At 33.4% G+C, this 14,356-nt stretch overlaps 1 protein-coding gene across 1 annotated transcript; it reads left to right on the forward strand.

The window, feature by feature from the left end:
• Window positions 1–586: 586 nt before the first annotated feature.
• Window positions 587–9,502, forward strand: LOC131955900 (ribonucleoside-diphosphate reductase small chain). The gene is made up of 8 exons (XM_059320208.1): window positions 587–803; window positions 5,400–5,459; window positions 5,573–5,620; window positions 5,934–6,209; window positions 7,111–7,244; window positions 7,365–7,593; window positions 7,824–8,042; window positions 8,846–9,502. The coding sequence occupies exons 1-8, from the start codon at window positions 720–722 to the stop codon at window positions 8,999–9,001; spliced, it is 1,206 nt and encodes a 401-aa protein (XP_059176191.1). The 5' UTR covers window positions 587–719; the 3' UTR covers window positions 9,002–9,502.
• Window positions 9,503–14,356: the final 4,854 nt, after the last annotated feature.

A 14,356-nucleotide genomic window follows, 5' to 3' on the forward strand; every position in this document is an offset into this window, starting at 1 on the left:
ATGACCCCCATAGCTGAGGAAAGAGTTACATTTCTATTGGTTGATGAACTACATGCTGATAACGAGGGATTATATGTCTGAGTTAGAGTAATGTACAACTCCTGGAAGAGATATTCCAAGCCTTTGACAAGTGAATTCCAAGCCTTTGACAAGTGAATTACAAACCTTAGTAGATTACAAAGTCGAATGAAAACAAATCAAAGTTGATCTAGTTCCGAATGTTGTAGTCCATTGTAGCATTGTTAAATAAAATAATAAAATTCATGAAAATTATTTTTTAAGAGTAGTCATATACATATGTAAGATACGAGGCTATACCCGCTTAGTTCATTCCCACATTTTTTTTCTTTTATTTATGTCATATATTTTATTTTTAATTGGTAGAAGTGGACGAAGATACTAGTGCGAAGATAGATCTAGATCTACATCTAGAAATCAAGATTTTTTTCTATATCTAGATCTAGGCCTAATTGCGCTTTTTTTCCGCCTTATAAAGCTAGTTGAGTTCTCATATCGATACTAATTCTAAATCCGCATCGATACGAAGGTTTAGCCCACCAAGCAAACTAACCAATCAAAACGCTCACATCTGGCAACAAATCGTGTGCCAGAAACAAGAAAATTGCGGGTAAATTAAACATTAGTTTGTGTATCCGTGGCAAAGAGAACAGACGTTTTCTTCACTTCAGAAATAATATTGCAATACTGAATTGAACAAGATGACTTCTGCTATTATTATGTCTCGTATCGAATCTGATTTGTCAGCTCAATTGAAATCATCAAAGATCAACGACGAAAACAAGGTACATTTACTATTTAGAAATTTATATTTTATAATATAATTTTGTGATGTACTGTCTGTTTTTGTCCTGTGTTGTAGCTCTGTTACTGTTATGTAAGATTTGTAGATTGTTATGTAATAAATTGTTTTAATTTTTTATCAGACTTTGTTCACAATTGTTAAAAATGCGAATGACATGCTTGGTCTGTGGATCTAAATCTAGTTAATTAGATGTTAATAAACATCTGTATGATGCCCTAACCTTCTAGAACAAGCTGGCTGCCAACTGAACATTTAATTTTGTAGGCCCTAGGGGAGACTGCTCTAACTTCGACCGGGTTCTAACTTCGACCGAATTCGGTATTGGGTCAGAAAAATATTTGATAAAAAAATAAATAAATATTACTGGCTTTAAAAAAATATATCTTTATTTACACAATTGAATTGCGTTGTGTTTTCCTTTTGAAATGACAGGTCTATCTTTAGCCGTTTTCGAGCACTTTATCCACGAAGTTAGGCTAGTTAGCGTCCGTGAGTTTTATCGAGTGAAAATATCAAATTTGCATTTTGTGAGCTTTTTAGTGCCTTCTTTCATAATGCCTAAAACGTAAGTAATTTTGCTTTTAACAGTTTTTAAACTTGAAAATAAATTATAATGTTGGTTAATCTACATATGTGTGCTTTTTTTTTTTTTTTTAGGGTTGTAAAAATTTAAAAAAATAGTGAAAAACAAATCGGTCGAAGTTAAAACCATGTAAAAAATGCGGTGTTCTAACTTCGACCGATGTAACCAAATGTAGATCTACATAGGAACCTAGCATAAAGTAGGCCTATAATTGTACTAGATCTATTAGATTAGGCATATTAGTTTATTTTTTTTCCTTTAATTTAAATTTATTAAAAACAACTGACATATGCTTTATCAACAGACCAAAAGATAAAAAAGAAAAAAGGTCGTATATTTCGTATGAAACGGAAAACCTAGAAAAGGCTGTAGATGCAGTAAGACAGGGCATGTCTTATGGCAAGGCAGCATTGCAGTTTGGGGTGCCCAAAACAACTATTATTGACCATGTTAAGGGCCGAATAAAAGCAGGGTCTAAGCCTGGTCGAAGCTGTGAAATTGACCCTGCTTTAGAAAAACAGATAGTATCGAGAGTCCTCGATGCTTCAAAAGCGGGGTTTCCATATACAAAACGCCGGCTTCTAGCAATGGTAGGAAACATTGCAAGGCGTCTGGAAATAAAAACAAGATTCAAAAATGGTGTTCCTGGAGAGGGGTACTGGAGGAAATTGAAGGGGAGGCACCCTGAACTGACCATCCGGAATCCAGAAGCCTTACCACAGTGTCGAATGACAATGCTCAACAGCAATGTTGTAAAAAACTACTTTGAAGCTCTAGGGAAGCTGTTAGACGATCTGCAGCTTACTTCGCGGCCTAAATGCATTTGGAATTGTGATGAGACTGGAGTACAGTTACAGCACAAGCCAACAAAAGTAGTTGCCCAGAAGGGAGTAAGAGGGGTGTCAGCACGTGTGACAGGGTCTCGTGAAAACATAACCATATTTGCCACCATTAATGCCGCTGGCGAGTCAATGCCCCCCATGATAATAGTGAAGGGCAAAACCCAGCGAGCAGTTTCGTCGTTCAACGTCTGTGATGCGCCAAAGGGAGCTGTGTAGACTTATCAGGAGTCTGGGTGGATGGAAGATCTTTTGGGAGTCCAATGGTTTAAGCAAGTTTTCCTTAAACATTGTGGCCCAGACCGCCCCCAGCTTCTCCTGTTAGATTCACACAGCTCCCATGAGGTTGTGGATCTGCTGGAAACAGCAAGGAATGAAAATATACACATATTCGCCTTGCCACCCCATACAACACACAAGTTGCAGCCGTTGGACAAATGTGTCTTTGGGCCGTTTAAGAAATATTATGGTGCAGAATGCACTGAATTTCTTTCGGAGCACCCGGCAAACGTGATCAGTAAAGTCACATGGACTAAACTGTTCACTGCCGCATGGAGCCAAGCCTTTTGCCCAAGCACCATCAAAAAAGCTTTTCAGGCCACCGGAATCTATCCGTTTGATCCAACGGTTGTCACAAAAAGTGACACATTGCCAAGTGAGGCATTTGACCGGCAAGCACCTTCAACACTAGTTGCAAGCGATCAAAATCAACCTATTGCTTCTGTCTCTCAGGATATGGCCATGTTCGAGGAAGCATATGCTCCCTCTGCTCCTGAAGCAACAATGGTCGACGCAGATGTCCTCAACACTGACCCATGGTGGTCACCTCCTGAGGACCAAAATGAAAGTAGGCCTATCGGCGAAATACGTGCTACGGGTGCTAACGAAAACTTTTCGGACATCCTAAAGCTTGCCATGGACATAAGTGGCATCGAAGAGGATGAAGCCGTTAACCAAGCAAGTGGAAGTGAAACACATGAGAAATGGTTGGCGGAATTATCAAGCGTTTTTGATAAACCCGTCTTGCCAACGGCGGAAAAAAAAAGCTCATCACGGAAAATTACAACTCACAGGTTGTTGACCAGTGATGAGGTAATAGGAATGAAGAAAAGGCAGGCCGAGGAAAAGGAAAGCAAGTTGAATGAGAAGAAAAGACGGGCAGATGTGAGAAAAGAAAAGGCTGCAAAAAAATTAAATTAATGATGTGTTGTAGGCTCGCCTACATGTGTTGTCTGTAAATTACTATAAATATTTTTTCCTTTTTTACTGTTAAAAATGTCGTTGTGTTTACTTCTTTTTTTGTTTTTGTTTTCAATTGAAGATAAAGCTAGCCTATTTAAAAACCTTTAAATACACAACAAAGGCCACCTAAATAAGTGTTTTTAACAATAGGCCCAGGCTACGGTCATATTCCTAAAGCGGTCGAAGTTAGAACAAGCCGCCGGTCGAAGTTGGAGCAACCTGGTCGAAGTTAAAACCAAAAGGAAATATTTGGGTCAGTGTCTAGGCTTGCATATAGTATTAAATCCTTCATAGCGATTGGTTAACTATTTATACCAAACCAATCAGCGTTGGAGAACGTTTTTAACAGTGAAAAAATTATACCGCTATGTTGATTGGTTTACGAGATATAACGAAGAGAAGCGAACCTTCGGCTCGGGAGAAAACGGATCGGTCGAAGTTTGAGCAGTCTCCCCTATCGATTTTTTTTTCGCGGGAAAAAGCTCACGGAAGAGTGAAGAGTCATTGTTTAAAAGTGGGCGTTTTTTAAGGGCACGTAGAAATCTAGATCTAGAATCTAGATCTAGAATCTATCTACTTATTATAGGCCTACTCAATATTGTAGTTTGAGATCTAGACGTCTAGCTAGATCTAGATCTATCTAGATTCCTAGATCTTAGAACAAATTAGTTGAATAATGATGTAGTTTACTGAAGGGTGCTGATGATGCAATGCCAATAAAGTTCTCAAAGGGGCTGACAGATCTAGAATCTAGATCTAGATTCTACTGGACTGGTAGATCTAGATCTACTGATCTAGACTTTAGCTAGATCTAGAATCTAGATATCTACTAAAAATCTATCTAGACTCTAGCTAGACTCAGCTAGAGCTAGACAAATTAATTTCATAATTTGGCCAAGGGCCCTAGGCCTTCTTAATACTAATTAATGAAGCTGATAATCTAGATCTAAAGTAATCTAATATAGAATCTAGATCTAGGCCTAATAGATTCGATACATTAGGACTACTAGGTCTAGAATCTAATAATTAATTGAATCTCTCTTGATTAGTAGATCTAGTTCTAGTAAGAGTAGTGTGGTTAAGCAGGCCGAAACAAATAGGCCTAAGGCTATTTTTAAAATATGAAATTTACTAGGATCCCTACAGATCTATTTGTGTAGGCCTAGAATCTTAGCTTTGTCTGGTCTAGATTCTAGATTTTTCTACATCTAGATTAAGAGTCTAGCTAGAATCTTCATCGGGGAAAGGAATGTTGCACTTAAATATTTTAATTATCCCTCTCCAGATGTAGAATGTATGCATTATATGATAGATTTGAATGTAGGCCCAGGTTTTTTTTTAGTACTTTCAACAACATAGGCCTAAAAAATTCATGAGATTGGTGCAGTGAAATTTCTACTTGGTTTTTATATTTATAACACCCTAGAAACGAAAAGTGCTAAAGAAATTGATGTGCAACATTATGACTATGAAAACAATATCATGTTGCAATCTTAATCATTAAATATATAGTTAGACTAGTCCATGTCTAACGAATTTGTAATCTCTCTAAATTGGGCTTGTGTGGTTTGTCCTTGCCTTGCAGTTCCTATTTTTACTGATGCAGCTTAAAGCTGCACACATTTATTTCTCAGAAGCTAAGCTCTCAGCCATAACCATATCTATTATATTTCATTTGGGTCAGTGTTACTAGTTTATCTTTGATCCCTTCTTTGCTGGACTGCAGTTTTTAATAATTATTCATCTGCATTTCTAAATGTGTTTTGGAAGACATTAAGGTGGCTAGTTTTTTTATGAAACTATAGTTGCATGTTATTGAAGCTGTAGCCTTTTAACATTTAAGTGACTTTAAGGCATTGTATGGTCATCTTTATAGTTTCACTTTAAAGTTTAAACTTTTTTTCTTTCCCAGGCACCTGTGTCTAAAAATACACTAAACCAACGTAAACCACTGGGAACAAGTCAGTTACAGGTGAGCAATCTAATCTAAATGATATTTAGACGGTTAACAAAATTTGTTGTAAGCTTACCTAACATTAACATTGTTTTAAAATTTTCTTACATCCTTTTTTTTTACATTTGCAGAATTCATTAATTGAACAAAGTTCTGATAAATTAATTACCAAACAAGAGGTAAGTTTCTAATGAATTCAGTTTTCTTAGCTACTGTTGTTTGATAAAGATATTTAAAATTAGTACATAGTGAACTTAATAATTTTTTATTAAATAGTAAAAATGCGAAACTTAATTAAAATTTTATTATAAACTTAAAAGGTGAAATTATCAGTGAATGTGGATTTAAAGGTCAGATGTTAAAATTGAGCATTATGAAACCATGCACATCAACTTGTTTTCTTTATTTCAAAATATTTATGCAACATTTCATGTTTTCATAAACAAATTCACAGCAAGATTAACATTGAAGAATGTTTCCATATCTTTCCAGCCAGTAAAAGTAGAGTCAAAACCAGTTGCCAAGAAGGAGCTTCTTGAAGAACCTTTGCTGAAAGAAAACCCCAACAGATTTGTGCTATTTCCTATCCAGTACCATGATATCTGGCAGATGTATAAAAAGGCAGAAGCCTCCTTCTGGACAGCTGAGGAGGTGGATTTGTCTAAGGACCTGGATCATTGGGAAAAATTGAAGCCAGAAGAGAAACATTTTATCTCCCATGTTTTGGCTTTTTTCGCAGCCAGTGATGGCATTGTTAATGAAAATTTGGTAAGTTTTTAGTGTTGAAACTTTAGAATTGTAATGTTAACATAATTTAGTAGCTAAAACTGTTAGTCGATACTTTTTAATTGTGCTTTAATTCACCACTTACTGGTTGCAACTAATTCTTTGAAAAAGTTCTGTTGTCCAGTTTCTACTTCACTTATATTTAAATAAGACACCAGCGAGAAAAGTCTCAAAGGTATTTGAGAGGTCCATAAATTAATTTAAAAATCTTGCACTCCGTAGTTACAATTAATATGGTTATAAAATCCTGTCTGTCTGGGTTTTTTCGGACTTTACTAAAGATTGGATGTATTTGATGTTTTAAATATTTTCGGTAACTAAATAAAAAAATTTTAAAAAATTCGATAGGCCGCCATAAATTTTATTGTACACATTGTAAGTTAAAAATAGAAAAACTAGGTCATGGTGTTTAAATTTGCCATGTTATTTAAAAACTTGATCTGCAAAGTTTTGTAAACAAAATAACTAAAGTGCGGCTGTTAGAAATCGATCACTGAGTTCCTTTACAGCCAATCAGTGTTTATCTTACGAAAGTGAAACATCGGGTTATAACTTAGGCTTGATGAAAATAAATAGAAATGTAGCCTTAAACTCAACAAATTATTTTCAAGTTCTCTGGATCTGCAACTTGTATAGCATTGATTCTAAAAATATTAAATTTCTGAATTAATTTTAGGCTTAAGTTTTTAATAAAATTTTATCTTTTATTATTTTTATCTTCCTAAATCTAAAGAAACACATTTATATTCCATGTCAACAACATTACGGAAGGATTTTCATCAACTCGCTGGTGTCATTAATTCTTGTTAGTAAGGTCAAATCATGTTTAAACCACTCATGCACTAAACTCTGGAGATTTTAAAATATTACTTTCCTTCTCCAGGTTGAGAGGTTCAGTAAAGAGGTCCAAGTAACAGAGGCTCGTTGTTTCTACGGCTTCCAAATTGCTATGGAAAATGTTCACAGTGAAATGTACAGTCTACTCATTGACACATACATTAAAGATTCAAAAGAAAGGTTTGTCACTCAGCAGTATTATTCTTAAAAGTAAATTATGAAATTACTAACCTTTCAATCTTTATTTGTTAAAAAGTTTCCTAGTTTGTATATTGATAAAAAAAAAATTTCCTTTTTCAGAGATTTTTTGTTCAATGCCATAGAAACTCTGCCATGCGTGACAAAGAAGGCTGAATGGGCTATCAAGTGGATTGGTGATGAAGAGCACCCATACAGTGAAAGAGTGGTTGCTTTTGCTGCTGTTGAGGGGATATTCTTTTCTGGTTCCTTTGCTGCCATTTTCTGGTTGAAAAAACGTGGAATCATGCCTGGTCTTACCTTCAGCAATGAATTGATTAGCCGTGATGAGGTATGATGGTGTTAAATTTTTTTTTTAATTGTATTAGGTTGCAGTTTTCTAAAACATTTATTTGAAAAACCATTATCCAAGCTCTAATTGATATTAATCATATTTTGAATAAGATTTTCTAAAATTTTGATCGCAAATATTTTTTGGAAATTTCCACCTGCTAATACTGCAAATGTTAAAATTTCCTAATTATTTCCCAATTTTCTAATGTCTCAATAATCATATTTCAGGGATTACATTGTGACTTTGCCTGCCTGATGTTCAAACATTTGTTAAACAAGCCTTCCCAGGATCGCATTTATGAAATCATTAAAGACGCTGTGGTTATAGAACAGGAGTTCCTCACAGATGCTCTGCCAGTCAACCTAATTGGCATGAACTGCAACTTAATGAAACAGTATATTGAATTTGTTGCAGACAGGCTCTTAGTGGAGTTGGGGTGTGAAAAAGTAAGTATCTGGTAGTAGTTGCTAGCTGTACAATTACATACTTCGTTGTGTGGATTTTGTAATCTATTAACCCTGAGCATTTTACTTCCTGTATGGCCAAGCTATTTTCAACTTTTTAAAAAAAAAGCATAATGAAGTAAAATTTGAGTGTATAATGTACAAGGCAGATATCTTCCTAATAGTTAACTAATAATAAAAAATGACATCACAGAAAACAAATTGTTTCAGCGGACATTTCAAAATAATTTAAATTAAAACAATTCCGAGTTGCTTGAGCTTTTTTTTTTTCTCCAAGATCACTTTTGGTCACAATATACCACCTGATTCAAAAGTTGATGCATTTTAATTCTTAAATTCCCTACTATATAGCCTATAATAGTTTTAACTAATTTGTTACTAATGCAACTGAATGAGGCAGGTTAGGTTAGGTTTCCCTGTCATCCCTCCTGGGACATAGGCTGCTGACAAGAGCTTTCCAGGCATCTCTGTCCTGGGCTAGTCTCTCCAACTGTCCCCAGGTGTAGGATAAGATAGGCTTTTGTAGCAAATGAGTTAACTTGACGTCATTTGTGGGGAATGAATTGCTAGTGATAGAACAAGAAGATAATTACATGGCTTTTTCCTGATAAGATTCTTATTTTTCTAACTCATTTCAAAATTTAATAGAGCCAGTTTCCATGCTTCTTGTTACCTTATACTTGTTGCATGTAAATAAAAGTACTACACATTTGTGCATTCTAATGCATTAGATTACTACATATCCTGGAATTGATTGTTAACCCATGTATATTTCTTCTCTTTAGTGCTACAACTCAGAGAATCCTTTTGACTTCATGGAACACATATCATTAGAGGGAAAAACAAACTTCTTTGAGAAGAGAGTGGGAGAGTACCAGAAAATGGGGGTGATGAACAAATCCCCCACAAGCCACCAGTTCTCTCTGGAAGAAGACTTCTAAACCTCACTCATCTCTCTCAACCCCTCATCTTGCTCTGTACAGATCTCTCTAATGTATTGTTTTAAAACTACTCCACAATCATTATAGGTTTTATACATGTTTACTTAGAAAGTTTTAACACTGCCTCTTTTTACTGAGCATTTAACTTGAAATTCTTTTAATTTGGCATTATTTTTAAGAACTATTTATATTAATGGTACACGTGGTTTGTAGTGTTAAAATTTTTACATTTATTTAATGTCTGCATTTTAAAGACTTAGTCTGTCTGTGTTGTATTTGTAAATTATTTTGAGAATGCATGACTTATGAAGCAAGAATTTCTAAAATACTGATGGTATGGTGCTAAATTCAATATGTGCAGGTCATTTTCTTATGATAATTTATAGATTTGACAACAGTAATTTTTGACTGGTTTTTATGTGGCATTCATAATTAATACCTGTATATAATAAATTTTAAATGCATTAATTTATTTGTAATAAATATTTGTGATAAATTAAACGGTTCTTTTGTATTATATTTATTCATAATTGTTAGACACTGTTGAAATGTGTGCTCACTAGAGTAAACCTTTAGCAATGCTGGTGTAATGAGCAAGATGTCATAACCCTTATGGTCAAGTTTAAAAAAAACTTACCGACTGAAGCTATTGTGGGAGTATGTCTGGGGAACAAGTCTTCAAAAATTCAGCATTAATCATACTCAAGTATTTTAACAACACCCATCAGGACGAAGTAATCAGAAAAGAAATGAATGAAATTTAGATTTTAGTTTGGGTAATAATTGTTTTGGAGGTCCTTTCAAGGTTCTGGATTAGGAAGTAATCCGTTAATTTTGAAAACATGCTTGCAACTTTCTGTTTCTTCTGTGAAGTCACATGGGGCAGATGAAGTTGACTTAATGTTTCAGAGACCTCTTCTCCATAATGTAGGTACCCATCAGGGCTGGGTGGACTAAGGAGCATCCTACTGTTCAGTTGAACCTGAATTTGAACTTGAGACTTTTGGTTCAGCGAAGCAGCTCACTACTGCTAGGCCATCTGCCCCCTAACAAAAATAACTATTTTAATTTATTTCAATAATCATGGACACCATTAGTAGATCTGTTGTAAGGTATAGGGGCGGCATGGTCAGTCAGGTGGTAGTACAGCTCCTTAATGTATGTAGTGCTAACCAAAGTTAATTTCACCTAGATGGAAATCTAAATATGGATGCTGGTCTAAACAAATGAATTGTACTTAGCCAATAGAAAGTAGTATAATGAAGGTCATGTATGGATATACATAATATACAGTTTTAAAGCCATTACCCTTTACACTACACCATGTTTAAATAATTAGATCTAGTTCCTAGGTCCATTTGAATTGAAGAAAATAAAACCCCATAGCAACTCAATTACTCAACCAGGCTGGGCTAAAAGTTAAAAACCAAACAACAAACTTTCAGAAATGTGTTTATTGGTTTTATTTGTCATTAAAATGTCTGGCAAATTGTACAGTGAAAGACTAACCATGTAAAGGATATAACTGACTACAACAGCCTGAAAAATGGAACTCAAAAGTTCACAATTATGGACAAAGCAATGGTCAAGCTAATAATTTAAACACATAATTATTGTCAAGTCTCTCCAATCTTTAGTCAACCTTCACTTGACAAATGGTCATTTACATGTTTCATGGATGATTTTAAATTGTGAATGATTGTGGAAATTTTTAATATATAAATGTTCATGGGTGATTTTGAACTATGAATGATTATGGAAATTTAAAAATCATCCACACACATTTATAAATTTAAAACTATGATATGAATGAATCTGGACATTCTAAAATATATAAATGTATATGGGTGATTTTAAATTTAGATGTTTGAATAACTTTAAACAAGAATGATAAAAGAAACAGTAAAAAAAATATACTATTGAACTATAAAAAATAACAATGAAACTTCTGATGGTCCAACTTGAGTGAGTTGTCTTGTAAAAAAAATTAATAATTTGTATCATACATTCAGAAGTGTTCATGGCTGTCATCCATCATATAAAAATGACAAGAAAATTAAATAAATATGCAATACACATACTCTATATCTTAGTCACATATGTATCACAAGGTAAAAAAAAAATGTATGAGGAATTTTTAAAATAAATTTCACAGACCAGTCTGTTGTTTAAACTAACCCATCTAAACTTTTGTTGTTTAGAAAGGCTTTGATATGTGTATCATTTTTATTTTTTACAGCTTTCTGTATGCAGTTTACCTCAAGCTTAAGTTAGGTAAGTGATCAAATTTTTTGCAAAAAAAAAAAAAAAAATTCTTTTGTTTTACTTATTACACTTATGTGCAAAAACAGCATAAATGATTACCATTTCAAAAATAAAACTAAAGGTGCTAGACAGACAGTAAAAATAAAATAAACTTTCTTCAATTGCTAGTCTTGCAATTTAAATAATTAACTTTCTAAATTTGAAAAAGCTACTTTTCACTATTGTAAAATATTAAATTATTTCATCCATAAAAACGAAAACATGTCTGATTTTGTTGATTACATTAATGATATGTGAGTCCCATAAATACTTTACTGGCCAAATATAACAAACGGACAAAAAAAGAAAATTACAAAACAAAATCATTGTCTTAGTTTACCCATCCCACATATTACTCTTTCCCAAGACATAGCTTGAACTACTTAGGCGCCGATTTATGGAATAAGCTTCCTAATACACTAAAACAGAACCCTCGATGACAGAAGATGTATTTCAAAATAAAACTTAAAAATTTTTTTATTTTTTTATTTATCACCTTCTGGGGCTCTTGAATTGAATCACATCAGTGTTTCGTAAAATTCTAATTCTATTTAACTGCGTATCCCAACTTCGTAAATATGAATTCCTTTTTTCTACATTTTAAATGTAAATATGAATTCCTTTTTTCTACATTTTAAATGTTATTCTATGCATTTTTCTTTAAAAAATAATTACGTTGTACATTTGTTTTTAACAGCCATTGCAAAAAAAACAAAAGGCCTCCATTTCTACTACAGTTACCAATGAAAAATTATTACTTGTTACTATTGGCTCAACTTCTAAATAATATAAAGATACTAACTGTTTTGTTAATTACAATGTTTACAAATGACCTAGGACATTATGCTCATCATTAACAAAAAACAGTTGCAATGAATAACACCATGCTAATGTAAAGTGCTAACTTAGGCCACAGGTAGCTGTGAATAAGTTTATTCTAATTATATCATTAGCTTATTAGATTTCAAAAGAACCTTTCAATAATGATGTTTATGAAAAATATTTCACTAAAAACATTTTTTTTATTATCTAATACTTGGTATTAAAGGTTTAATTCCATTCTTCACTGTCTAATGTGAAATAAATTAAATCAATTTGAAAAATAATTTTTTTTTGACACAACATTTATCAGGAACTTCTAAGAACACATTTAAATTACTAAGTTAGATGATATTTTTAAAAAGTTGGAAGTACTTTTTTAGGACTGATTTCATTCAATGTAGGCCTAGCCTGCTGGTGAAAATTACATTTGACTGAAAATCTTGAAGATCGTAAAAGATTTCACAGAAAGCTGAACCATCTACATTTAATTGCGTATGTGCATGCATGAATATTCATAATAAAGCAGAAGAACACCCTCAACCTATACAATGTACATGAAGATTTAAAAACAAAACAGGATAAGATAGAAGTTGTTAATATACAAAGATAGAGTATTGTTGGTACCACCAACTCTAAATACACAGCTCAGTCATCTTCAACAAGCAAATGATGAAACAAAGAACAATAACCACAAACTGGCATACAAAGGGAGGTGAACACTTTTTTCTATGATAATAAAAACAGTAGGCAGGGGTGGACTGGCTGTGTCCAATATGGGAGGGGAAATGTTAAAAAGGGGGCTCCCAACCCCAGGTTGAAATTTTCATTTTTTATTTTCTTCCATCAAAGCATGAACCTTGAAAGAATGGTAAAATACCAACATTTTTAAAAAAAATGCAAACACTAATAAGTGTATAACAGCACCATTCCCAGGGGGCCCAGAGAGAAATTTTCTTGGGGGCCCACAGGAATTTTTCCTGGTAGACCAGGAGGCCAGTCCAACCCTGACAGTAGGTGCCATGTCATGGTTCTAGAACTTTCCAAGAATAAAAGGATGTTTTTTTTTTCAGGAATACAACACACCATTTAACTCAAATTAACAAGATAATTTCCTAGGATATAGATATATGATGTTATAGTCAAGTTTCCATAACATTGTATTTTCTTTTTTAACAAAGTAACCACATGATTATGCAAATAAGAAATTATAATAACTCGCAACACTAGGCTAGCTAGTGCTCAGAAAAGATAACACAGTTATAATGTTATTCTAGCTTAAATTTCATTAAACCAGTCAATTGATAAAGCCAAATGATTTTACTTACTTTACATGAAATACTTAATTCCATGTTTTATGTCATGACAAAATAATATTTAAAGATACAACACACTCAAGCTATAAAGTGCAATCAAACATAACAGTTTAAAAAAAGATATAATTTAAATGATATGGAAAGTATGTTTTTATGTAACACACAGGCTATTAATATTAATGTTGATAAAACACTTAGCAAGGGCAAGCACTCTCAATGCATTTAATAATTCGGTACAACCAGATCTATAAACCAAACACTACACCAAAAACTATCAAACACAATTAATATAGACTAAGGCAGTGACATTCATCCTATTTTCTTTACAAACAAGTAGTTTTTTTTTAAAATACCATCTTTTCAATAAGTAGGTTCAACCTTGAACCTATAAGTAGGTTCAACCTTGAACCTACTGCAGTCACAACTAGTCAACCCTTCCACCATTCTATAAACAAAATCAAACCAACCCTCTTTACCCTGTCTCAAGGACCCCTGAAAGCAATACAAAAATTAGCCAAGTTACATAACTCTTTTAGACCTGAGTTAATTAGCCAAGTTACACAACCCTTTTTGATCTGAGTCAATAGGGCAGAAGAAGTAGAGTTTGTTATTTTCTGTGACCTCAATGTATAAGCAGATGGTGTGGTCAGTTCTATGTCCATCTGCCTTTATTTTCCTCAATGTCAGTTCAGATACCCATCACAGCTAGGTGTACTCAGGAATGTCTTTTAGGATTTAAGTCCTGGAACTGAACTTCATTTTAAAAAGTCATGTGCTTTGGCTTTAGAGCTTGTTTTTTTTTTAATACTCGAATAAACTTTCTCTTTCAAAATTTTCTTTAAAAAAAAATTGACAAAATTATGTTAAAAAAATAAAAGGAAATACAAATTTTAAAGAAAGTAATAGAATAATTTTT

Source organism: Physella acuta, unplaced genomic scaffold, assembly GCF_028476545.2.
Source record: "Physella acuta isolate Inbredline_101_S28 unplaced genomic scaffold, ASM2847654v3 ptg001113l, whole genome shotgun sequence".
Taxonomy (NCBI): Eukaryota; Metazoa; Mollusca; class Gastropoda; family Physidae; genus Physella; species Physella acuta.

Bases quoted from the DNA above. Each gene is read 5' to 3' on its own strand.
- LOC131955900 (XM_059320208.1), top strand. From the start codon at position 720: ATGACTTCTGCTATTATTATGTCTCGTATCGAATCTGATTTGTCAGCT. The intron at 5,460-5,572 runs GTGAGCAATCTA...TTACATTTGCAG, and splicing joins TGGGAACAAGTCAGTTACAG to AATTCATTAATTGAACAAAG. The intron at 7,245-7,364 runs GTTTGTCACTCA...TTCCTTTTTCAG, and splicing joins ATTAAAGATTCAAAAGAAAG to AGATTTTTTGTTCAATGCCA.